At 39.8% G+C, this 27,107-nt stretch overlaps 1 protein-coding gene across 2 annotated transcripts in view; it reads left to right on the top strand.

The window, feature by feature from the left end:
• Positions 1–27,107, top strand: part of LOC150086817 (reelin-like) — a 1,004,591-nt gene that overhangs the window by 841,361 nt on the left and 136,123 nt on the right. For both annotated transcript variants that reach the window (XM_090372773.1, XM_090372772.1), the window contains one exon: positions 1,318–1,446. In XM_090372773.1, the coding sequence (XP_090228899.1) occupies positions 1,318–1,446 (129 nt within the window). The remainder of the gene's footprint in view (positions 1–1,317; positions 1,447–27,107) is intronic.

Here is a 27,107-nt window from a genome sequence, read left to right as displayed (position 1 = left end):
AAGTCGGAATCATATGTGGGATCTGCTGCTGTCTTTACAGACAGCACTGCATCGGAGAAGATTCCCTCTGAATGCAGCATATTTATTGCAGAGCTGCACGCTATAGAGTTAGCCTTGGATCACATTAGTAAATGCCAATACCAACGGTTCATTTTATATTCTGACTCTCTCAGCGTTTTACAGGCTTTAATATCTGTGAGATATAATCCTCACCCAGTTCTGTCTAGTATTCAGCAGAAGATTCACTTCCTCCCTGAATGTGAATATGATATCCGTTTCTGCTGGATTCCTAGCCACATTGGGATTAGGGGAAATGATTTGGCTGACACCGCAGCCAAATCAGCAATTCCCAATAATAATCGCTGCCTGTCAGTCCCCTATACAGACTACAGGCAAATAATACATGAAAAGATCCACTCCCAATGGCAGGATTTGTGGAATAGACAGACTGCGAATAAATCTTATATCTTATAAAGCCTGTAATTGAACCGTGGCAGTCTAGTCTGCGCAGGAATCGTAAGGAGGAAGTTGTTCTTGCCCGGACCCGCATAGGACATAGTCATTTGACTCATTCTTTTTTGCTGAGGGCTGATGACCCTCCTGTGTGTGAGTCCTGTGGCACAATTTTATCTATTAGACACATTTTAGTTGACTGTCCAGATTTTAGCAATATCCATTTTACCGCTTTTAACCATCTGACTGAGCCGTATACACTCAGTCAGATTTTATCTGACAATGACAATGTGTCTGCGATTTTTAGCTTTTTGAAAGCAATAAAGGTTTTTAATCGTATTTAAAATTTATATGTTATTGTTATTTCTTTTATTGATTTATCTTTTTTATATATTTGTTATTAGATCTGGACATGGTGGCCTAATTAATTAGGTCACTGAGATGTTAAATTTTTATATATTACCTGGTCTTGGTGCATTATAGCCCTAGTTGCTAATGCGCCAATAAAATCCAAATCAAACCAAATCAAGTGGCATGTAGATGCTGCTATTTAGCATAAACCTAACACTTTCCACAAACTTTGGTGTTTTCATTTTTTTGTCCATTACCTGTATATGCAGTGTGTATAGTAACTTAAATTTAAAAATAGCATACTGTAATATCAAATTCATTTGATCTTCATGAGATGATAATGATTTAAAAATAAGAATAATTTTTAAATAAATAATTTTGAATTATAATGCTGTTGATAGTTTTTAGCAGTTCTTTAATTAAAAACCTTTTCAGTTGCTGAATATAAAAATAATTTTTCAGTTTGTTTCTTATCTGAAAAAAGAGAAAATTTGTGATTTGTCCTTTATTTAGATTCGGGATGGATACTGTTATCAATCCAAAGGAAGTTCACTTGTCTGGTTAAAGGATCCAGATATAAATGAGCGTAGTATTACTACTCGAGAACTCATCATTGGAGAAGGATTTATGATTCATTTCAAGGTTGGTTTTATTTTATTTTCTTGAATAAAGATCAGTACATTTAGTATGTATTATTTATGATATATTAGTATAATATATGATATATATATATGGTTGCATTGTGCCAATCATTAAAAGGTGATTAATTAATTTATAACATGCGTATGTGGTAAACCTAATATGTGTAAGATAAAGGTACAGAAGTTCAATTTTATGTGACTTGCTTTTACATGACTCTTAGATTATTTCCAACACTTTCCTCAAATTTTCTAAAACTTTCTCAGTGACATATATGCAAAGACATATGGGTTTCTATTTATGCAGAGATACAATGCCATCAAATAATTGTTGGCAGCAAACATTGCACCTACATTTGTTAATGTCAGTTTTCAAGGTTTCTTGTTAAATGTGCAATTATTCCAAGTTTTTGATATGTGACACTTATGTAGTTACAGTATCATACATAGCAAATATATCACAATATTTTATTATATTGAATATAATTTTTAATATATATAATTTAATATGTTTTATGTGTTATACACCATCAGGCAACTCTCATATTGTGGAGTTATACTTCATAACTGTTTTGCCATCATTACATCACTCGGGTACCTACCTACCCACCGAAGAAGGGCCAAATAGCCCTGAAACGGCACCAGGGGGAGCCTGATGATGTCCGGAGTTTCCAAGAATAGGTAACAACAGCCTTCTCCACTGGGGAAACATTGCCTATTTGAGGAGTTCAATGAGTTTTTGAGTGGTGTGAGCTGAAGGAGTTACTGTCCCTTTCATTCTTCTACACCATTTCTTTTCCTCTTCCACTCTTACTTTCCCTGTACTTTTTTGCTTTTCTTAGTCTAATAGGGACAATGAATAGTAGAGTTATTATACCACACATATACAAAATAGCCCTGAAACAGTGCCATCTGGGTGATGGTATCCACTGAGAATAAGTAACAATAGTCTTCTCCTTTAGGTGAAGCATTACTTATTCGAAGTAGTGCAATGTCATGGCAACTCGTCGTGAAGGTATTCACAATATGAGATATGACTTAAACGATGCCGCTTTTGCAAATAATTTGCTAATCTAGAATTGGCTGTGTACTAATATGATGCATTTGCACTAACTTGTACATATGTTTTGTTTGTTACTTTGTGCATTGTAATTAATGCATGAAAAAATGAAGAACAAAATATAGTAATAAAATTACACATTAAATTACCAAGATATCATAACGATACAATGTATAGATGTAAATACAGTTCAGTGAGAGACTAAAGAACACAAACAATAAAAATACAATAAAAAATTTAAAAAACAGTTTAGCCATTTTATTTTAGATTTGAATTTAGAAACATAATTTTAGATGTATTGTCACTTTTCAACATGCAACACTTCTCAGTGATCATGTGTACCTCTTTTGAAAAAAATTGTCTCACTTTCAAAGTTGCAAGTGTGCCAAATCAGATGCAGATTAATTGCAAAAGCTTGGGATAAATTATTTTGTTTTCTTTGCATCTTAGTAAATCTTTTAGTGGATTATATTTTCTTTCCAGTTTAGTCAATTTTTGTGTTTAAACAAAAGGTTTATTTAAATATAGCTATGTTTCAACAATGATGGATTCTCAGATTACTCTGGCATAAGATGCACCACAATAAAATCAAATTCCTGCCAAATTGAGTTAGATTTGTTCATAGATTTTGAAAATTGGGATGATGTACGTAGTTGGATCTGGTCTTTTTTTTTTGTTGTTGTTGTTGTTGTTGTTGTTGTTGTTGTAACTGGAGCACTAGTATGCCAACAGGTGGCTGTGGTTCTGCCAAGAAACTTGGGTAATTAGCTTATTGATGACTAGAGGCACTATTTCATTAGCCACCACTACCATACGAAATATGGTATATTCTGGAAGAGGAAGAGCAGAAGCTGTACTTTATTAACAGTCTACCTGGTTTGAGGACGAGGGTTGCCGGTGCGAACGTGCCTTTCTGCCGCTCTTGGAACAGAGAAGTTTTTTCTGATTTATTTTCTGCTTTATTAGTTTAAATTGACATATTAACTTATTTTCTAGAGTAGCTTTATATTCCTATTTACGGTACTTAAGTTTAAAGTAACTTAGATAGAGATTTTGTAGGTATTAGTATCGGAAAGGGTATCAAATCCACGTGTTTACTGTTCGTAAATAGCCGCCATTGTTACGGGAAAATTAATCAGTAAAATCTGTTAATCTTGTCGAACTTCATTGGCAATTAAATTGTACTTTTAACTATACATATAACCACTTAGGTTACGTAACATAAATAATTAGTAAAAATAAATAATTAATACATAACTTGATACGGAAGTTATATAAAGGGATTTCATAGATAACACTCGTTACTGAAGCATAAATATTTAGTAGATAACACTCGTTACTGAAACATAAATATTTCGTAGATAACACTCGTTACTGAAACATAAATATTTCGTAGATAACACTCGTAGATTTCATAGATAACACTTGTTACTGAAACATAAATATAGCGTTATAACTGTGTTGAGATACAAGTTTAGGATTTAATTTTATACTGAAATTGAAATTTTATTGAAAGTAAATCGAAATCATGACTCAAACCAGAGCAGCAAAGCAAAAGGCTCAAGCTAATGGGAATGCTGTGGCTCAGGAGAGAACTGAGGGGGGGGGGCAGTTGCCCTCTGAATCACAGCCTTTTAAGATGCACTATTTGCTTGATGTTTGTGGAGCAGTCAGGTATGGGACACGATACTGCCATGGGGGATGTCTTTGTATGTGCGCAATGCAAGGAGTGTAAGGAAATCAGGCGACAACTCAGCGTTGTTATGGGCCTATATGAGAGCTTGAAGGACAGAGTGGATGCCCTCGAAGGATTACAAGTGAGGGGCCCATCAAGCTCTCAGCTGCCCACACAAATGCCAGAGCTTGCACTTGGTCATCGCACAACACAGCGGCAACCCCCAAGGACCAGAATTCGCTGGTCCCAAAGGAACTAGTAGTTGTTGGTGACTCTATTGTCAGGGAAACAGGAAACATGCTTTGTAAAAAGGATAGGTGGAACAGGACCAGGGTATGTCTGCCAGGGGTAAAGGTTGATGACGTTGTAGAGCGGATATCATCTTTTAAGGGCACAAAAAGTGATATAGTTGTAAACGTTGATAATAATATTAAGAGTAGGAGACCGGCGGAATTACTTAACAAGTACAGGTCACTGATGAAAAAAAGCCGTGAATTAGGGTTGAATTTGAAAGTGTCTGCAATTCTGCCCAGACACGATAGGAGGGAGTATATGATGAGAGCCCTGTCGATCAATTCGGCCCTGGAAAGATTGTGCAGGGCTGAAGGGGTAGAATTTTTTTCAGCCTGGTCTGTACTTGTTAACAGGAGAGACTGCTTCTACAGGGATGGGATACACTTAAATAGAAAGGGTGCAAGAATGTTTGCTGATGCTATCGAGGCAGTGTTAGGTGGGTCGGAAAACTGCTAGATTGGGGGGGATACAAGGACTAATAGATTAAAAGTAGCCACTGGCAGAGGAGAAAGTGATTCTTGCACTGCTTCTATTGGAATGAGCAGCAGCCTGGAAAATAAGATGCAGGATATTTCAGACACTGCTGGGAATCATGGGGGTACAAGTAAACACATGGGTTGTGTTAGGGTGGCTAAGAGGAAGAGCTGGTGCATGTATACTTGCGTGTACACCAATGCTAGGAGTTTAGTAAATAAATTTGATGAATGTGAGGTATTGCTCAAAACATCAAAGGCAGATATTGTTGGGATTTCAGAGATGTGGTGTCAAACAGATATAAGGAATGCAGAACTGGAATTTGGGGAGTACAATGTCTACAGAAAGGATAGACAGGATAGGAAGGGAGGAGGGGTTATGCTATTAGTTAAGAAACACATAAAATCCAAGGAAGTGAAGCAAGTCGACATCGCTGGACAGTGCAGTGTCGAGTCAGTTTGGTGTGACATAAGCATTGGGAGATCAAAATTGAGAGTAGGAGTGTGCTATAGGCCTAATGACTCTGATTAGTATAATAAGAAACTGTACAGAGAAATAGAGTGGGCCAGTAAATCAGAGAGTCTTATAATGGGGGATTTTAATTTCCCAGATATTGACTGGAATTTGGGGGCTGGTCACTCACACACTAGCAAGGCTTTTGTGGATTTATTGGATGATTGTTTTCTACATCAGCATGTTCAGGAGGCAACTAGAGGGAGTAATACTCTTGATTTGATTATCAGTAGTGATTCTTCATGCATTAAGAATCTGCAGATAAATGAACCACTAGGTGGCAGTGATCACAGTGTTCTGAAGTGGGAGTTACTCGAAGAGGTAACTACCATTAGGGGTAAAGGGAAGGGGTATTGCTTTCGTAAAGGCGACTATGATGGACTGAGACAGTATTTATATTCTATACAGTGGGATCAACTGATGATGTTACCAACAGCAAATTCAAAATGGGAAGCATTCAAAGAACTTATCTTGGAAGTTACTAGGCTTTACATACCAACTAAGAAATATTGATCAAGGTTTAGGCCTAAATGGATGTCAGATGAACTAATGAGGCATATGGCAGAGAAGAAAAATGCATGGGATACATACAAATTAACTTGACACAGAAGCCTATGATAGATACAAGTTGATCTGTAACCAAGTTAGAAAGGAGATTAGGCAGGCAAAGGCAGATTACGAGAGATCCTTGGCAAGGGATGCGAAGAAAAACAGCAAAGAGTTCTTTACTTATGTAAACTCTAGAAGGAAGGGGATGAATCAGATTGGTCCACTTGATATCGATGGGTCAACTCTTGATGACCCTGCTCAGGTAGCTAACAAACTAAATGAATATTTTGCATCGACATTCACACATGAGGAGTTATTCAGTGAGGGGAATGCCAGAGGTGTATTCAACTCTAGCAGTAAGCTAGAGAATCTTGTAATAACTGAGAGTAAAGTGGAGGAGAAATTGTTGAAGATAAACACAAGAAAGGCACCTGGGGTGGATGGGATCTATCCAGTTATATTAAAGGAGGCAGCAAAGGAAGTAAGCAAACCCTTAGCCATAATTATGAGAGCTTCCTTGAACTCAGGGGAGGTACCCATGGACTGGAGATGTGCAAATGTGACCCCAATTCACAAGGGAGGATCAAAGGCTAACACAAGTAATTATAGACCTGTGAGTTTATCTTCTGTTCCCGGAAAATTAATGGAGGCACTGGTTAAAGAAGCACTGCAGGATCATCTAGACAAGACTTCAGTTATAGCTCGGACACAGCATGGTTTTGTTAAGGGGAAGTCTTGCCTGACCAATTTGATTGGATACTATGTTGCAGTCACAAAAGAACTGGATGCAGGGAATAACTTTGATATTATATACTTGGATCTTAGAAAGGCTTTTGATACTGTTGCACATGGAAGACTGCTGCACAAATTGGAGCAGTGTGGCATTGGAGGCAAATTGCTGCTATGGATAAAGGGGTGGTTGAGGGGAAGAAGACAGAGAGTTGTAATCAATGGACACTGCTCATTGTGGACTAATGTTATTAGTGGAGTCCCTCAGGGTTCAGTATTGGGTCCTTTATTGTTCTCTGTATTTATAAATGATATTGATGATGGTATATCAAGCTTAATGTCCAAGTTTGCAGACGATACGAAGGTTGGCAGGGTTGTCAAGGACACTATTGACACTATGCTGCTGCAACAGGATCTGGAAAGGTTGAGCAGATGGGCTGAGAGGTGGCAAATGAAGTTTAACATTGACAAATGTAAAGTACTACATATGGGAAACAGCAATCCCAGAGCAGCGTATCAACTCTGTGGTACTATACTGACAGTGGTAGCGAATGAAAGGGACCTGGGGGTGGTTGTGCAGGCAGATATGAAGTTCTCTGAGCAGTGCAGACAGGCTGCAAGAGTAGCTCATGGTGTATTGTCAATGATATATAGGAATTTTTCTAGCAGGGATAAGGAGGTGATTATTCCCTTGTATAAGGCAATGGTCAGGCCACACCTAGAGTACTGTATACAGGCCTGGAGGCCTCATTTCAAGAAGGATGTAGAGCTGCTGGAACGAGTACAGAGAAGGGCAACAAGATTAGTGAATGGAACAAAGTGGTGCTCTTATGAAGAAAGGCTTAAGTTTTGCGAATTACAGTGTCTGGAGACTAGGCACCAGCGAGGTGATCTGATAGAGGTGTACAAAGCCTTGAATGGTTTGAGCATGCTCAATGCTGATGGGATTCTTCCTCTTGCTCAGAATAATCACCTGAGAGGGCATAAATTCAAATTGAGGAAAGACAGATGTAGGATAGATGTACAGAAATTTGCCTTTAGCCAGTGGGTGGTTGGTAGGTGGAACAGACTTCCATCCCTTGTCGTGGAAGTTGATAGCCTAAATAAGTTTAAGGCTCAGCTGGACAGGTATTTCGAACGAACAGAGAGGTGAAGTGGAAGTGGTTATTTTTTATTTATTTATTTTACTTTATTTTGTTTTTTGGCTGATGCTGCATAAGCTTGCTTTCTTGCATCAAATGCCTCTACTAATGCTAATGCTATGACCAAACATCAGAAAAGTTCATTTATGATGTTTTATCATAGGTGCAAAAATCCTAATTACATTGCTGTGTATGGACAACAGGTGACAATGTTTTTCCATTCCAAAATATACTACAATGTGTATTTTGGTATGGGGAACTGATTGTGTATGATATATTTTGGACGGGGAAATAATTTTATTTTTCTTGTACAATGCATATTGTATAATTGTACTGTACCATCCAATATCTACAGCACTATTTTTTCATGCATTGTAAATACCTTTATTTTTGGGGAGTGGGGGAGAGGGGAGTATGCTCATATCACTTATAATAGGTAAGAAATTCAATATTTTTTCCTTATTATGACTATAATATGACCACCAAAAAATTCAGATAATCCTGAGGTTCAGCAAGGATGGATTTGGTCCCAGGATTACAAGATTTGGGCAGCTCGAATGTAACCTTATCGATGTTTTTTGTTTTGTTTTTTTACAGGACTGTATGACACAATGCAAATATATAGTAGTTTTAATATGATATTATTTTCCCCATATACCATGGAGAAAAAATGCAGTTATAACACTAAAGCTATTAAAAATGTATAAAAAACACTTAAACAACAAAATAAATATAGAAAATTAATGGCTCATAGGTAAGTCAAGGTGCCATTTTGCCTCCTGTGAACCCAGCCATCCATGTTTCAAAATAAAATGAAATCATAAATACAAAGTAAAAGAAAACATCAAAGCAATACCAGCCTCCATAGGAGTCACTGCATGTCTCCTCACACAAAGAGACACATGCCCATGCCCCAAAGAATAAGCACTACTTAAACAATAACATAAAATACAAACAGGGAGCTCACAAGCACTATCACTTCAAGGGAATACAAGCAGTTGTGAACTCCAAAAAGGGGTCATATTTCAATCATCGATTACTGTCATAGCCCAATATCAATTGGTGTCCCAATATACCCCAGACACAGACAGAAATAACAACCAACTAAACACAAAATATGCTATTTCACTGCCATCTATAGAATAAATAAGAAAACACAACAGACAAAATGCAAATTTAGATGTTGGCTCCTTCATTCAACAATTGAAATGATGTGCAAATATGCAACTCAAAATTAAAAATTGTAATTAACATAATTAAACTTAAATAAACGAATTCAAATACTAATGCAAACCAAACAATAGAATAAATTAAAAGATAATGAAAAATCGAAGTAAAGTGTATTTAGTGTCTAACGGCACTAGGGGTTTCCCCCATCTCCACGTTGCTTTCATTGTAGGTGTACAATGAAAGCAACGTGGAGATGCTTTCATTATGTTTCAGTGGAGATTTAGCCTCGACAATACCCTGTCAAGGCCAAAAATTTAAAAATGTACGGATATTGGATATGTGTAGTGTTATGTTCTGTTCTTCATCTGGCCATTTAGCCATTGGGACCCTGAGGGGACCCACCATTGACCACACTTAACCCCGTGGAGGCAGATCAGGTACCCAGTAGCTCTATATTTTACTCTGGCAGGCCCTGCCACCTAGTTTCCTGAAATTTCAGTGGCTGGGTTACACTGGCATATAGGTAGAGTGGGATGCTGAAGGTTGGGTGAAAGGTAGAAATATGAGGACAATGGGGAAGTGATGAGTCATGTTACTGTAGGAAGTAAACAATCACTATTCCTAGGTAAGACAGCTAGTCTTTCTTGCATTTTTCATTCCAGGTGTGGTATCCAAGTAGATATTTTGGATTGTTATCCGGGTGGTCGTTTTTCACTCCTGGTGCACTCATTTAACACTCTCCTTCTTGAGAAAAGTTCTTGAGTGAGACTGGATAGGGCTCTGTTAATAGGCAGCAGGGCTGCACTGTTCGAGGTCCTCCACATTGAAGTCCTTTCGGGGTCTTCCTAGATTGTTCTGATTTATTGCCTGAGTTCAGGTTTTCGACTGAGTGATAGGTAAGTCCACTTTCAGTATCATAAGATCAATTTGATGTTGAGTTAGAGAGTTAGATTATGCTCATCCCAGAGCATAATTTGCAATACACCATCAAAAGTCGACTTTGCAGTGGTAGGTAGATCTATTTCTAGTGTCCAGAGATCAAATCAGGTTCAACAGTCAAGTCCAAAGAGGAGACAGTGGGTCGAGTTGGTCCATGTCCAGTGGTCGAGTTAGATGTCCAGTTCAGTAGTCAAGTGTCCAGTGAGTTGTTTACGTGAGTTATCATAGCACGGAAGACATTGCTAGAGGCTGTGGTTGCACTATGATTGTGGGAATGTTCGACGCCTCTGAAACAGTTCCTGGACCTAATGTGCCAGGCTCCTGTACCCTCCCGCATTATCCAGTATATGATGTTCCTGGTCTTTGGGTGAGAATTTAGGTGGTATCCATCACCCTTTGCTCTCATAGCTATGGAGCTATATTACACATTGTTTCTTGAGTGTTATCCTCAATCAAGTGAACTCGGACCATTTTATACCACTAAGTGGAGTGGTATAAAATACCTCAAGGCCCCCCCCTCCCAGGTCCTCTGTGTTTCATTGTTTTCATAAATGAACCTCCTTCTTTCATCTGCACCTGCAATGTTCAAGTTGCTCTCTATGCAGATGATATTAAGATCTACGCAGCAGTGAAGGAAACTACCGATTCTCAACGGCTTCAATGTGCCCTCAATAAATTCTCTCTGTGGCTATCTCTGAATGGCTTGTCTGTTAACCCCTCAAAGTGCAAAGTAATCTGTTTCTCATCCTGTAGATCTCCACAACTAATAAATATGGAGTATGCTATTAACTCTGTGATCATCGAAAGGTGTGACCAAGTTAACGACTTGGGGATTCTCTTCTCCAGCAGTGCTAAATTTGATGCCTGTGTTTTTAAAATCACCAGCAAGGCATTCAAAACACTGGGATTTATCAAACGGAATACCTACAAGTTCAAAAACTACAGATATGCTGATAAAACTATTCTTCTGCCAATCCTTGAATTCAGTTCACCCATCTGGAATCCTCACACAAAGAATTTTAATTAACAAAATTAAAGCAGTCCAAAAAAATTTTTGTCCAGTACCTTACACTTAGTAATCCTCTTTTTTATCACTCAGTGTATTCTGAATCGCTGTGTGATTACTTTCATCTGAGGCCTCTTTGCACTAGAAGAGTTATTGCTGACATCACCCTTCTAGCCAAAGTAATCACTGGAACTTACAAAGCATCTGATATCCTTAGAAAAATCAACTTCAATGCTCCTTGTAGACAAGTCGGGAACCTTACACTGTTTCGCCTTGACTGCGACCACTGACTTTATGAAGTTCAGTGGACATTTGCTCATTCTGTTCAGTAAACAGAATCAGCAAATGACTCTCTCATTGACTTTTTTGACAACTCCCAATCACTGATGAACTCCATCCACAAGTTTGCCTCTTCTCTTGAACTGCAAAGTGACTAGCTCTCATTTAATCCAACAAAGTGTAAGGTATAACACCTGGGAAACAGTAATCCCAAAAAAAACTTATTCACTTGGTGGAGTTCAGCTAAACCCAGTACTGGAGGAAAGGGACTTGGGTGTTACGATACGGTCAGACATGAAATTCTCTGAGCATTGTAAACAGGTTGCAAGGAAGGCTCATGGTGTCCTATCGAACGACATGATAATCCCATTATATAAGGCTTATGTTAGACCACACTTGGAATACTGTGTTCAAGTATGGAGACCGCACCTAAAGAAAGACATCGAGCTTCTTGAAAGGGTGCAAAGAAGGGTAACTCGCCTGGTGAGATCGGCTAAAGGGCGTCCTTATGAAGAAAGACTTCGAATATGTGGGTTGCAGAGTTTGGAAACTAGACACCTTAGAGGAGATTTGATAGAGGTGTTTAAGGCTCTAAGAGGCATCAGTAAAATGAATGAGAACAAAATTTTCAAGATTATAAATGATGCTAGAACTAGGGGACATAAATTCAAGTTAAGGGGGGAAATGTTTAGATTGGACTGCAGGAAGTTTTATTTTAGCCAGCGAGTTATAAATTACTGGAATAAGTTGCCTTCATGGGTGGTAGAGGCCGACAGTTTGGGGAAATTCGAAGGCCATCTGGATAGTACTTTTGGGTAAGGGAAATGCATAGGATGATAGGTTTAATTTCCTTTTTTTTTTTTTTTTTTTAATTATTATTATTTAGTTATTTATTTATTTATTTTTTTTTATTATTTTTTTTTTTTATCATTGTTTTGTTCGGATTTGTTTTTTTTTTTTTTGCCTGGTGCAGCATAAGCCATAGGCTTTCTTGCGACGTGCGGCCGTTGCTAATACTAATACTAATTATTGCAGTTTATTATTATTTGTTTTAACAAGTAACTTAACTTAATGCATACCTCTTTTGTACATATGATTTAAATGTTTGAATCTATATCAATTTTTATCCTATGGTTGGATTCCTTATTATTGTTATCAACTCTGTTCATTGTTCTGCTCTCAGATACACTGTTAATGGTTACCTGTTGTGTATCTTATTAATAAAAATAAAAAAAATAAAAAAATTGCAGGGTAGTGATAAACTGACAGCATAAATCATCATATAGAGGACAGAAATACATAAGATGGTCCCATGTTTCAGGCTCATCACAGTGGCATTGGACAGTATCACTAAGCCCAAGGCTGCTGAGTTTATCTCTGATTGCATCATGCCCCACAAGGAGATAAGTGGCCAGGAGTTCTGGGGACAGCCATTGTGGATGCTTGGGGTATATATTCTTCCAACATCTGAAAGGAACTTTCGGGTGATAGCCCCTTTGGAGGAGTTTGTCCAGCGGAACTGCCAGAGCTGCTGCAGGTGGACGAGAATACATCATTATTTTGGTTTTGCTGTCACTGGCCAGATCCGTGGTGATGTCAAGGCATGAGACCTCTGTACCCTTGGAGAGTGATAGAATAGACTTCAGCGGACAATCTCCAGGTCCAGGGGGCCGGCCCCCTGACCTGGAGAGCATGTGTGCTGACAGTACATGCTCAAGAGATGGTTAGAAATATTGTGCGCTGGATCGACTCAAGCTTTCTTCTGTTTACCACAGTGATGGCCTTGCAGAACCATGCTTCAGAAGCATATGAAATGGCCGGCATAAATATGGCCTTGTAGAATAGCTGGAAGTTCTTTTTCTTGAGCCCCCAGTCATGCCAGGTGACTCTTGCAATGTGTGAGGAGTACATATTTATCTTCTGTTGTAGGTATATGAGATGTGGTGTAAAGGACAGGTTGTTATCTATTAGTATTCCAAGATATTTGAGATGAGTAGCTAGTCTAATCAAGAAGCATGTGGTGTCCTGTATTTTTATTTGTGATGGTCTCCTGAGGTCTAGGGTGCCTTTGAGAAGGACTGAGCAAGTCTTAGTCAGTGAGATTTGAAGATAATTTGCCACTGCCCAATTTGGAGAGTCTCCAGAGCTTTGTTTGCTGAGGCCTCCAACTGGGCCCTTGAGTCTGCAGCCAGTATCAGGACCACATCCTGTGCTTTAACATTCCCTAGGTCTAGGCTGAGAAAGTCGTCAAGCAGTTCTACAGGAATGGTTCAAGGATAGAGCCCTATGGGCATCCTCTGTATATCCATCGGGATAGAGAACTGTATGGTGTGTCGACTCTGATTTTTCTGTTCGAAAGGTAGGTTTTCTATAGAGATTTGCCTCCCAGAGTCTGCCGAAGAACCTTGGCCACCAAAGTGAGTCAAATGCCCCTGCAAATTCTATAGAAATAATGAGGAAATATTTCTGAGAAGTTGCAGTGGCTGAATTCATGATATTTTCCAGGGTGTCCACAGTGCAGCACGCCTTTATGAAACCATACTGGTTGCCTGTAAGTAGGCCAGCATTTGTTTAGTGGGTTTCGATTCTGTTCCTTATTAGGTGCTACAGCAACTTACTTAGTACAGACAGGAGCACTATTGGCCAGTACGACTCCAGGAGGTCCTGCAGCATTTTTTCAGGATGAGCCTAAGTCTCGCAGTGTGGCAAGCTGCGGGGAAGTTTCCCTCTTCCAGACATTTATTGCTTAATTAAAGGATGTGTTCTAGTATAGCCTCTACTGCCTTTTTAACTATCTCTGGCTCCAGGAGATTGTAGCCAGGTGATTTTTATTCTGTAATTTCGCTACAGCCGTGTCAAGTTCCAAGTGAGTGAAAGGCTCTTCTTGCCGAGTTGTAATGTATTCGTTATTCAAATTGCAGAGCTGCCACTGCTCCAAGGTTTGTGGTTGCACGTGTGGGAGGAACATGGTGCTGAGGATGTTGTGAATGGAGTAGAGTGTGTATTTAGTGTAATGGCACCAGGGGTTTCCCCCATCTCTGTGTTGCTTTCATTGTAGGTGTACCAGTTCACTGGGAAGGCCAGAGATTTAAAGTGTGTGGATATTGTATGTGTTGTGTTGTGTACCGTTGTCCTCGAGTGAATGGAATATGTTTGGTATTTGGTATGTTGAGTTCTAACAGTTACTGGGATTTCTCCCATCTCCGCGTATGTTCTCTTTATCGGTCAAGCCAGAGATTCAAAAGTGTGTAGGATATGTACTATGTAGTATGTTGTGCCCATTGTTCATCTGGCCTGTTAGCTGCTGGACTCCTAGTCGGGCCTGACATTACCAATACCAGCCACGGGGAGGCCAGCCGGGTGTTACCAGTGATTGAATCAGTACTCTGGCAGGTCCTGCCACCTACTTTCCTGGGATTTCAGTGGCTAGGACCAAAATAAATAAAATAAAAATTTGAAAAATAAATAGTTGCAAGGATGTTTTATCGCGAATTTGGGGTTTTACTTTAGGAGCACTCTTTGAGGTTTTACGCTGAAGGGTTTGATAAAGCCTAATTGGGCCGGGCAAGAATTTTGGTGTGGCTTAAAATTTTGATATAAGGCTAATCACTGTGTGAGATGACAGATTTGGGTGGGGAAGCAGAAGGCTGGGGGGCGAGGATAGGTTTGTTTGTTTGTTATTTGGTTTTTTAGGAGAATTAGCAACTAAGACCATATTGCTCCAGGAATATGCGGTGGTCATTCCCTGACATTTCCGCATCCTCCGTATTTGGTGGTGACGGGCTCGAACCCCAGTCTAATCAAGAAGCATGTGCTACGCACTGCTGCTCCTTCCCATCTGGCTACGGAGGTGCCGGGGGGAGGGATAGGAAGCAGAGGGTAGATAGGGACAGTGAACCCCCCTCCCCCCATTTTTCAGTGGGACATGCCCATGCCTCACCAGAGGGAAATAGGGTTGGCAAAGGGGAAGGGAGTGTGTGTGTGTGTGTGTGTGTGTGTGTGAGATAGTGTCTCTCTCTCTCCCCCTGCCAGGGATTATGGTTTTAAAGACATCTCGCAGGTGCGAAATTTGATACCCACATGGCACTCTAGTTCTGATGTCATTCCAGTTTTTATCATTTTCAGGAACTTCATTGTTGTGGTGCATTTGTATCAAGTCCGAGGTGGTTGGTCTGCAGGTTCTTGCTTTGGTCTCTCCCAGGAGGAGTAGCCCTGCGCAGGTCTCTCGAGGCTCAAATGGCATGTCTATTTCTTCATGCTGAGATTTTATTCTTTTGCTCTTGCTTTGACTCTTCTGTCTCTCCTTTATTTTTAGTTCATCCATGACATTTGGTTTGTGATATATCTATCGAGCGTTATTGTCCTCCTGAGGATCAGGTTGCATTGTGATAATCGTTTTCCTTCTTGCGAATAATTGTATTACGAAGTTAGTTAGTGCTGTGTACTCTTCCTGAGTGTCCAATAGTCAGGACCCTTGATGGATTTGGTTATACTGAATTCTTACAATAAGACTTGCTCTTATATCTTAATAGTTGTCACAGTCATGCATTAGCATTAGTAGAGGCATTTGATGCAAGAAAGCAAGCTTATGCAGCATCAGCCAAAAAAAAAAAAAAAAAAAAAAAAAACCCACTTCCACTTCACCCACCCCTCTGTTCGTTCAAAATACCTGTCCAGCTGAGCCTTAAACTTATTTAGGCTATCAACCTCCACCACAAGGGATGGAAGTCTGTTCCACCAACCAACCAAATTTCTGGCTAAAGGCAAATTTCCGCACGTCTATCCTACATCTGTCTTTCCTCAATTTGAATTTATGCCCTCTCAGGTGATTTTTCTGAGCTAGAGGAAGAATCCCATCAGCATTGAGCATGCTTAAACCATTCAAGGCTTTATATACCTCTATCAGATCACCTCGCTGGTGCCTAGTCTCCAGACACTGTAATTTGCAAAACTTAAGCCTTTCTTTGTAAGAGCACCCCTTTGTTCCATTCACTAATCTTGTTGCCCTTCTCTGTACTCGTTCCAGCAGCTCTACATCCTTCTTGAAATGAGGCCTCCAGACCTGTATACAGTACTCTAGGTGTGGCCTGACCATCGCCTTATACAATGGAATAATCACCTCCTTATCCCTGCTGGAAAAATTCCTGTATATCATTGACAATACTCCATGAGCTACTCTTGCAGCACGTCTGCACTGCCCAGAGAACTTCATATCTGCCTGCACAACCACCCCCAAGTCCCTTTCATTCTCTACCACTGTCAGTGTAGTACCACAGAGTTGATACGTTGCTCTGGGGTTGCTGTTTCCCATGTGTAGTACTTTACATTTGTCAATGTTAAACTTCATTTGCCACCTCTCAGCCCATCTGCTCAACCTTTCCAGATCCTGTTGCAGCAGCATAGTGGGCCCCGGGTGCCAAGCGTTATAGTGATCAAGCGATTCTCAGTGATTTCTAGAGCGTTTTTCTCGAAGCTGCAGTTTTGTTCAGTTAAAAAAGTTTTCTTACGTTTTCATTAAATACTAGTAAACTTAGACTTACGATCTGTAAGTAAGTTTCAGAAAGGCAAATCACCTTTCTTTTTTTCATTTAAACTAATATACTAACTTTTATACCGCTTGGTCACTCTAGCGGCACTGCTCCTGCCTCCCCGTGGCGGGGCCGGTAACCTGGGAGAAGAAATCCACTCTCCCGGGGCTGAAAGGAGCAAAGATGGATAACAATACGTTCCCACCTTTAGAGCCTCCGAGCTCAAAACTAGCGACAAAACACACCGATGATGACTTCTCCCAACCCAAGAGGTTGAAAACAAATCCTCAAGAGGAGATACCAGCATTTCTCATACTGCACTCTACATCAGACCAGCCTTTGAGTAAATTGTCCCCATTCCTTGTGCAAAAATGCTTAGAGGCTGTCGCAGGTTCACCAAAATCAGTAAGGCGACTCCAGTCTGGGGATCTTCTGGTAGAGACCATGAAATCCCAGCATTCTGCAAAGCTATTAAATCTGACAACTTTCGGCGGACATCCCATAAAAGTCACTCCCCATGCCACCTTAAATTCCTCCAAGGGAGTAATTGCAGAATGGGACTTATTAACCGTATCAGAGGAGGAAATAGTCAAAGAGCTACGAGAACAAAAAGTCATCCAAGCCAGGAGAATCATGACTCGTAAAGATGGTACTCTCATTCCAACAAGGAGCATAATCCTCACTTTTAGCTCTCCCATCTTACCAACATCTGTCAAAGCAGGCTATCTCCATTGCCGTGTCCGACCCTACATCCCAAACCCAATCAGGTGCTATAAGTGCCAAAAATATGGACACTCTCAGACTGCATGTAGAGGTGAGGCAATATGTCCTAACTGTGGATCGAAAGACCACAACCAATCCGATTGCAATGCTACCACTCCTAATTGCCCAAATTGTAAAGGGAATCACCCAGCTTTCTCCAAAATATGCGAACTATGGAAGCAAGGGAAAAAAATACAGAAATATAAAGTGGAAAACAAAGTCACTTATTCAGAGGCGAGAAGAGAAATAATCAAAATGGAGCCAAAGCGTACGTATGCCACAGCTGCCAAACAGGTGCAATCAGTAAGTATCCAAACGGACGTTACAGTTCCTCCTAATACATCTATCGCGAATTGGGCACGATCCATACTCACTTCTCCCAAAGAGTGTCCTTCACAACAAACAACTGAACAAGCCAGCAATACTCCAATCTCCATTCCAGCCGATGCGTCAACAATGAAACCAAAAGCTACAGAAACCCCAATAGTGCATCCACGGATTTCAACGGAAATGGATATTGATCAGGAGAAAAATTCAGATGATGGAATTTTAGAACTCCATGCAACTGATGAGATAGACACAACACGTCCTTTCTTTCCTAAGAAAGACAAAGGAAAAATAGAGAGGTATAAACAAGCTACAACCAAAAAACTGTCAGAAGCAAAAACAACTAACAAGAACGCATAATGGAAAGAATTCTTCAGTGGAATTGTAGAGGCTTTCGTAATGTAAAAGATGACTTGCATGATCTCGTAAACCGCTATGAACCAGCATGTATATCATTACAAGAAACCTATTTAAATCCACAAGTGTGTCCTACCATTAAAAATTATACCATGTTCAGAAGAGATAGGAGTATCGACTCGCCAGCTCGTGGAGGCGTGGCAGTTCTTGTTAGAAATAATATTCCATCTAAACCTGTTGCTCTTCAGACTCCTTTTGAGGTAGTGGCAATGCGCGCAGAAATTGGCATGACTATTACAATAGCATCTATATATCTTCCCCCAAATTCCTCAATCTCCTCAGAAAATCTAGAAAATCTAATAGACCAGCTACCACCTCCTTTCTATTTACTCGGAGACTTCAATGCTCATCACTCGCTGTGGGGATCTCCAACAATCGACAAAAGAGGTAAACAAATAGAAAATCTTCTCGATGTGTGCCAACTTACCCTTTTGAATACTGGAGAGCCTACCTATATACATTTTTCAACAGGATCCATGAGTGCTATAGACCTTTCAATCTGCTCTCCCTCCATATGTACTAATACGGAGTGGTCTGTTCTTGAAAATCCACTAAATAGTGATCATCTACCAATTCTCTGCAAGCTGCAAACACGGGTAAACCCCCCTTTGCCGGGTCGCACCAAATGGAAATTTCGTAGGGCACACTGGAATGAATATGCTTCAAATGTTCAGTTAGATGATGAAATAATTCAACTTCAACCCATAGATTATGTCACACAACATATAACGAATCAAATATTACAAGCCGCCAACTCTACAATACCAAAGTCCTTGCCTGGGAAACGCAAACACAATAATTACTGGTGGAATCCGGATTGTACATACGCTAAACAGGAAAAAAATAGGGCTTGGAATTTGTTCCGCAAATTCCCCACAACCAGTAACCTAATTAGTTTTAAAAAAATGAAAGCTAAGTTCCGCCAAATAAGAAGGAAGGCAAAAAGAGAAGCATGGCTTAGCTTTTCCTCTAGTATAAACAAGGACACAGATATCAGACTCATCTGGAAGAAAATACAAACAATTGATGGCAAATATATCCAGTCCCCAGCCTCAATATTAAACTGGAAAGGAAAGGAGTTGTCCTCACCGGCAGAAATTGCAAATGCCTTAGCCGAATCATTTGCCAGTATATCAAGTGTATCCACCTACAACCCAATCTTTCAGAAAATTAAAAAATCATCAGAGCAGCATAAGATCAATTTCTCCACTAGAGTTTCACACCCGTACAACCAGCCATTTACATTAACAGAACTTTTAGGGGCGCTCAATAAAACTTCCAGTAGTGCTGCTGGTCCAGATGGGATCTACTACATCATGATAAGCCAACTAAACAACAGAACAAAAAGGGCATTGTTAAAATATTACAATCGAATATTTCTAGAAAATATTTACCCAAACTCCTGGCGTCACTCAATTATACTAGCCTTTCCAAAGCCAGGAAAGGATCGCAGCTTTCCACATAATTACAGGCCGATTTCACTGACCAGCTGCTTAGGCAAAGTCTTGGAAAAAATGGTTCACAGGCGGCTAACGTGGTTCCTGGAAACTAACAACTTGCAAAATAATAATCAGTACGGGTTTCGAAAGAACCGGTCCACGTTAGATGTAATGATAAAAGCAGAAGCAAACATACGAAATGCCTTCATAAGGGGACAACATCTGGTCATGATCAATCTTGATATTGAGAAAGCCTTTGATAACACCTGGCGATACGGTGTACTTCAAGATCTTCATTCTTTTGGCTTGAGAGGTCATTTACCCCACTTTATAGAAAACTTCCTATGCCACAGAACATTTCAGGTTAGATACATGAACAATTTATCTAAATCATTTGTACAAGAGGAGGGTGTTCCTCAGGGGTCCATTCTTAGTCCGACGTTATTTTCAATAAGAATTACAAACATGACACAGGATGTACCTAATACAGTAGAATCATATATGTTCGCTGATGACCTCGTTGTTTCTTGTCAATCCCAAACCATGAACACCATTGAAAGACAACTCCAAATTTCCATCGCTAAAATTGAATCATGGGCATTGCGGAATGGCTATTCCCTATCAGAAAAGAAATCTAGCGCAATTCATTTTTGTAAAAAACGCAAACTTCACCCGGATCCCGAAATATTTTTAAAAAACAACCTGATTCCTGTCACTAACAATTTCCGTCTGTTGGGGTTATATTTAGATAACAAACTTAATTTTGCTTCCCATATTGCTTTCCTTCGAACTACATGTCTAAAAAAACTGAACATCCTGAGAGCAGTCTCTGCTAAGTCCTGGGGTGCTGACAGAAGCTCTCTCCTTCATCTGTATAGAGCTTTAATAAGATCACGATTAGATTATGGATCACCTGTCTATGACTCCGCTAGGAAGAGTTCACTATTACGTCTAAACACCATACAGCATAGTGCTCTTAGGACAGCTGTGGGAGCCTTCAGAACATCTCCGGTCCACAGCCTGTATATTGAGGCAAATGAACCCCCTTTGAATCTCAGGAGAAAATCCTTATTGTGTAATTATGCAGCAAAAATTAAAAGCATGCCATTCCACCCTAGCTGGCAGTACCTGTTTGATCCTCAATATGTTGAATTATATCACAGTAAGCCTAATGAAAACCGCCCCGCAGGGATTCGATTGCAAGAACTCACGATCAGTTGGGATCTTAAATTTCACAACATATTCCAAGACCTTGCTACTCCTGAAACTCCCTGGACTGAATTCTCACCTCTCTGCGACAATTCCTTTTCCAGATGGGGAAAATCCTCTGTGGCAAATATAAACTATCAACAGCTCCATAAAACTCATTTGTTGGAAAACTCAGATAAAGTATCTATCTATACTGATGGCTCCAAAACAGATGCAGCCGTTGGTGCTGCAGCAGTTTCTTCTACCTTTTCAGATGCTGTGTCTCTTCCTACGGAATGTACTATCTATACTGCAGAATTATTTGCTATTAAACTAGCTCTAGATAAAATACACAACAGCTGTATAAAGCAATCTATGATATACACAGACTCCTTAAGCGCAATCACTGCCATTCAAACTACCATGCCGCCCTCTCATCCGATTCTTAAAGAGATACGGTCCAAGTTATTTTACTGTAAAAAAGCCAACCAGAAGGTTACCTTCTGCTGGATACCTGGTCATGCAGGCATTCCAGGTAATGAACAAGCGGACGCCGCTGCTAAACACCCTGACTCAAGCACTTCCAGGCAACAAACAGTGCCCTACACCGACTACAAATCCATCATTGAAACATCATGTAGGAAGCAATGGTCTGACCTATGGAAAGCTCAAATAAATAATAAACTGTTGCAGATAAAAAAAGAGCCAAAATTGTGGACATCTAGTATCAGGAAAAGCAGGCGGCAAGAAGTAATTCTAGCAAGGCTCCGCATCGGACACTCACATCCAACTCATCTGTATTTGCTTATGGGAGAGAACCCTCCTCAGTGTTTGTTCTGCCAGTCACAGTTGACAATATATCATATTCTCATTGAATGTCCCCAACTTTCAACTACCAGAAAATCAACCTTTACCTCCCTGTCCCATTTGAAGGAACCGATAACCTTATTGCAGATTCTTGGCAATGATGCAAATTTGGAGGAACTGTTTACTTATTTGAAACAGATAAATCTCTATAATAGCCTATGATCACAATAACATGAGAAATTTGTGATAAGCAAATATCGAACAGGCACAATATGGCCCAAGAGGCCCTTGTGCCAGAAAACCCAAATACAACAACAACAGCAGCATAGTGTCAGTAGTGTCCTTGACAACCCTGCCAACCTTTGTATCATCTGCAAACTTGGACATTAAGCCCGATATACCATCATTAATATCATTTATAAATACAGAAAACAATAATGGACCCAACACTGAGCCCTGAGGGACTCCACTAATAACATCAGTCCACGATGAGCAGTGCTCTTATATCTTAATAGTTGTCACAGTCACGCATGATGACTCCAAGTCTCTGGTTCTCCACATGGACAATTCCTGTCTTCTACTTTGTATTATGCCCATTGTGCTTAGTTTATCTTTGAACTGGCCATGGCCTGTTAATAAGTAGATAGTGTTAAGATCCAGGTAGATCGATGCTGGTGCTTTTGAGTACATTTTTGTTACTAGGGAAAAAAATTTGGGTGTTATTGCTCCTTTGGTGGTATCATTCCACCTTGTCTGCCAAATGTGAGTTAGGTGTGCATCAATTATTTTTTGCTCCTGCTTCCAATCATTGGTAACATTGAGGGTTAAGCCGTTAGTTATGATTAGTATTGCTTTTTTGTAATAATGCATTAATCCAGTTCGTGCTACTTCTAAGTCAAGGGGCAGTTCACCAGCAATGACCTGAAGTGCCACCGTACTAGTTGTACTACTTGCCCTAGTGATGGTTAGTAGTATGTTCCTTTGTATTGTTTTTAGTATTTTCCTATTTGTTGCCGTGCTGGTCTTCTTTATCCATACAGGTGAGAGGCACCTCCTTAGCTAGGTGGACTGGAGCACCAGTGCATAGCACACACTTCTTGATCAGAACGGGGTTCGAGCCTGTGATCACCAAATACGGAGGATGCGGAAAGGTCAGGAAATGACCACCGCATATCCCCGGAGCAATATGGCCTTAGTTGCTAATGCTCCTAAAAACCAAATAACAACAACAACAACATACAGGTGAGTCGTAGATAATTGCCAGTATAAATAAGGCTTTATAATATAAGGAAAGGGTTCTCTTATTTAGTCCCCAGTCCTTTTGCATTATTCTTATTATGAGTCCTGTGTATTTGCGTATTATCTTCCTGAGGTAATTCAGATGGGGTTTAAATGAGAGATTGCTATCTATGATTATCCCTAGGTACTTTATCTGGTTGGTTAGTCTGACAGTGGTACCTTCTATTTTGATTTGTGGTGGCCTGTTTAATTTAAGCTTTCCTTTAAGTAGGACAGAGCTGGTCTTTTCTGGTGCTATTTTTAGATTGTTTATTTTGGTGCAGTGCTTTGTTTGCTTGCTTTTCCAGGTTTGCTCTTGAGTCTGCTGCTGTGGATAAGATCAAATCATCAACAAAGGCCTATGCCTCCACGTCTTTGCAGAGAAAGTCATCTAGAACAATGTTCCACAGGAGTGGCCCCAGGACCGATCCCTGGGGGCAGCCCGTGCAGACAAGACGGGTGAGGCTAGCATAATACGTGAGGATCTGCACTTCCCTGTTCATGAGATAGGATTTTAGGCTGTCATAAAGTTTTTGTGGCAAAGATGTAGCATGGAGCCTTGCCAGGAAGCTCGGCCACCAGAGGTGTCAAACGTCCCAGCAAAGTCCACTGCAATCACTAGAAAATACTTGCTGGTGCATTGTGTGGCTTTGTTGAGAAGATCCAGAATCACATCTATGGTTGAAGAACCCTGTTTAAAGCCATATTGTTTTGGAGTGCTGAGATTTGCTTCTGTAGTAGTGTTCGATTCTCTTGTGCAGTAGCCTTTCTTAAATCTTGCTAACTGTCAATAGCAGGGCTATCGGTCTATATGATGTTGGTAACTCCAGTGGGTTTGTTGGGAATTTTTTGGTATCAATTTTAGTATAGCTGTTTTCCATTGAGTTGGGAAGTCGCCTTTTGCCAAGCAGCAGTTATAGAGTCACAGAAGGAGTTGGGGAGCATATTCTGCTGTCTTTTTAATCATTTCTGGTTTGATTAGATCTGAACCTGGACATCGCTTGTTTTTTGTTCAGCTCATCTCCTCTTGTATCTCTTCCAGGATGAATGGTGGTTCTCTTTGGGTGTTTGCACATTGTGTGTTTGTTTGGCATATTTCTGTCTGCTCCAATGTCATCTCTGTTGGCGGTTCCTGTATGATTGTTGCAAGAATATTTGTTACTGAGTCTTTTCATGTTGTGCTCATCGCGCCTTGTGGCGTTTTGGTTGCCATTGTTACTTCACCTCTGGGGAGCCTGTGATTATGATTTTGTATGCCACTCCCCAGGGATAAGTGTTTCCTGTTGTTTGGACAAAGTTATGCCAACTTTCCTTTTGCTCTTTTTGATTTTGTCTGTGTGCTAGTTTCTGAGTTGACGATTATTGGTTTCTCAATTCCACGACTTCCACTGCCGGCCACTTTCTTCTTGCCCTTTGGAATTCTTTTCGTTTTGCATGTACTATCTTTCTCAGTCTTTGGAGCTCTGGTGTTGGGTACTCTTCTTTTTATGGCTACTTCTGCTTCCATGGTAATCATTTTGATCACTTCTCTTTGCAGTGTTTCCAGAGTAGTGGCCAAGAGCATTAAAATTAAACAAATGCAGTAGAAGAAAACAATCAACATAAAGAAGGGGGAATATGTTGAACTACGGTATAGCCAAATCGAAAGTAACATTTACAAGGATCTAGTCTAGTCTAAACCTCTTTACCTGTTATTTGAATTTATGGCCCTATTTCTAGAATTATTTATAACAGTGAAAATTCTGCCTTCATTCATTTTACTAACGCCTCTCAGAGCCCTTATAAACCTTACTCATGTACTCTCTGAGGTGCCTGGTTGTCAAGCTCTGTAGCTCAAATAATTGAAGTCTTTCATCATACAGTTGCTCATTTACTGATCACCATGTGAGTTCAGCAAAAGAGCGACTGATTATTCAACCCATCTTTGGATCCCTTCAAGAACTCGTCTTTTTTTCACATAAGGTCTCCATACTCAACACAGTATTCCAAATGCAGTCTTACAATTGCCCAATACAGTGGGATTATGACCTCCCTACCTCTACAGCAGGGGTCCCCAAACTACGGCCTGCAGGTCAGATCCAGCCCGTGAAAGAATTTTATCCGGCCTGCAGATATTTAAATTAGATTGTAAAAATTAATGTTTATATTAGATCACAATAAAATTTATGAAAAACACATTTTACATTAACATTCATCAGTTGATTAATAGTGCTGACTCCTCTGTGTCATCAGCTTAGTCTTGTTAGGTATTAATTCTGTTATTTCCACTCAAAGCTGTTCTTTGAAACATCGTTAAAATGATCTGTTAATCTTGACCCTGTCATTAACTAGCAATAGGCATTAGAGACAGTAATTAGGGCTTTCTTAATCCCTTGCCAGCCTGAACACCAACCCTGATGGTCAGAGTATGGGAGCAAAGGTCACCCTAGGCTTCCACTACACAAGAATCCCAGATCCAGGATAAAACCTGGCACCTGCAGCATGGTCTGATGACTGGTATTGGTAAGATCCTGAACCAGCCTGCACATGAACCCTGATGTTCAGAATATGGGAGCAAAGGTCACCCCTGGCTTCTACTATATAAGAACCCTGGATCCAGGATAAAAACATGACACTGTCCTATTGGTTAATTGGTTAATCCCTCTGCTATAAATGAACTGCTGGCAGCCTGTATGCACATAAAGTTTCTAGTAGCATCGACAAGAGGAGGCTGTCAGCAGGTATGAATTTAATCTCTTTGTTTTACCTTAGATTTCCTGTTTTCTATTGTGACAGCAATTCAACACTTAATATTTTAGAATTGTAATTTGAAAATTTTAATGTTGGTAATTGCAATTGTAATATTGGTAATTGCAGTTGTATTATGGGTAATTGTAACTGTAATATCCTAAAATATTAAAATGTGTAGCCCTTTCTGTTCTCCCCACAGCATGGTCCGATGATGGACATCAAATAAGATTCAGTGACCCCATAAAAATCATGGCGATGTTGAAAAAAAGAAAAGTTGATCTTGAGTGTCACGTTTTTAATGAGCAGTGGCCAATTAATTACTTTTTTGCACTGCTCAATGAGACTTGCACATGTCTTATTTGCAGTGAAATTTTGTTGGTGTTCAAGGAATATAATGTGAAATGTCACTACACTACAAACAAAACATGCCTTAAATTACGATAAATTTCAAGGAGCTTTGTGGCAGAAAAAACTCCAAGAACTAACCCAAACTTTTTAAAGTCAGCAACAGAAGCTTAGAACTTTTGCTGATCAAAATTTATCTGCAGTTAGAACTAGTTTTCAGGCACCTCCGTAGCCAGGTGGGCAGGAGCAGCAGTGCATAGCACACGCTTCTTGATTAGACCGGGGTTTGAATCCGTGCCCACCAAATACGGAGGATGCGGAAAGATCAGAAAATGACCACCGCATATGCCCAGAGCAATATGGCCTTAGTTGCTAATGCTCCTAAAAACCAGATAACAGAACTAGTTTTCGAGCCTCCCAAATAATTTCTGAAGAAGGAAGGGCCTTTATGGATGGAGAATTTGTAAAACGAATTTGTTTAGCAATTGCAGAAGTATGTCCTGAGAAAGTAAAGAATTATACATCTTTAAGTTTATCTTCATCAACTGTAACGAGAAGAATTGAATATTTAGGAGCCGATGTTCAGAATCAACTCATAGAAAAAGTTCATGAATTAACACAATTTTCAATAGCAGCTGATGAGAGTGAAGATATAATCCATACAGTTGAATTACTAATTTATATTCGAGGTGTAAATCAAAATTTTGCAGTAACTGAAGAGCTAGTTGCATTAAAAAGCTTGAAAGATACAACGACAGGTGAAAATATATTTTTAAGTGTGTCAGAAGCAACTGACAGCCTCAAATTGAATTGGGATTTGATATCAGCGGTTACGATGGATGGCATTAAAAATATGGTTGGTACTAAAATTGGGTTCATCGGTCAGCTTCATAAATAACTTAAGAGTAAAAATATTAAAACACCAATGCAATTTCATTGTATAATTCACCAGCAGTCTTTGTGCGGAATATTTTTGGGTAGATTCAGTCATGTCGACTGTTAATATCAACAGTA

This window comes from Mastigoproctus giganteus, chromosome 4, assembly GCF_048544385.1.
Source record: "Mastigoproctus giganteus isolate SK-2022 chromosome 4, ASM4854438v1, whole genome shotgun sequence".
In the NCBI taxonomy this organism is placed as follows: domain Eukaryota; kingdom Metazoa; phylum Arthropoda; class Arachnida; order Uropygi; family Thelyphonidae; genus Mastigoproctus; species Mastigoproctus giganteus.
Note: the sequence above shows the minus strand (reverse complement) of the source record. Positions and strands in the feature narration are given on the sequence as shown.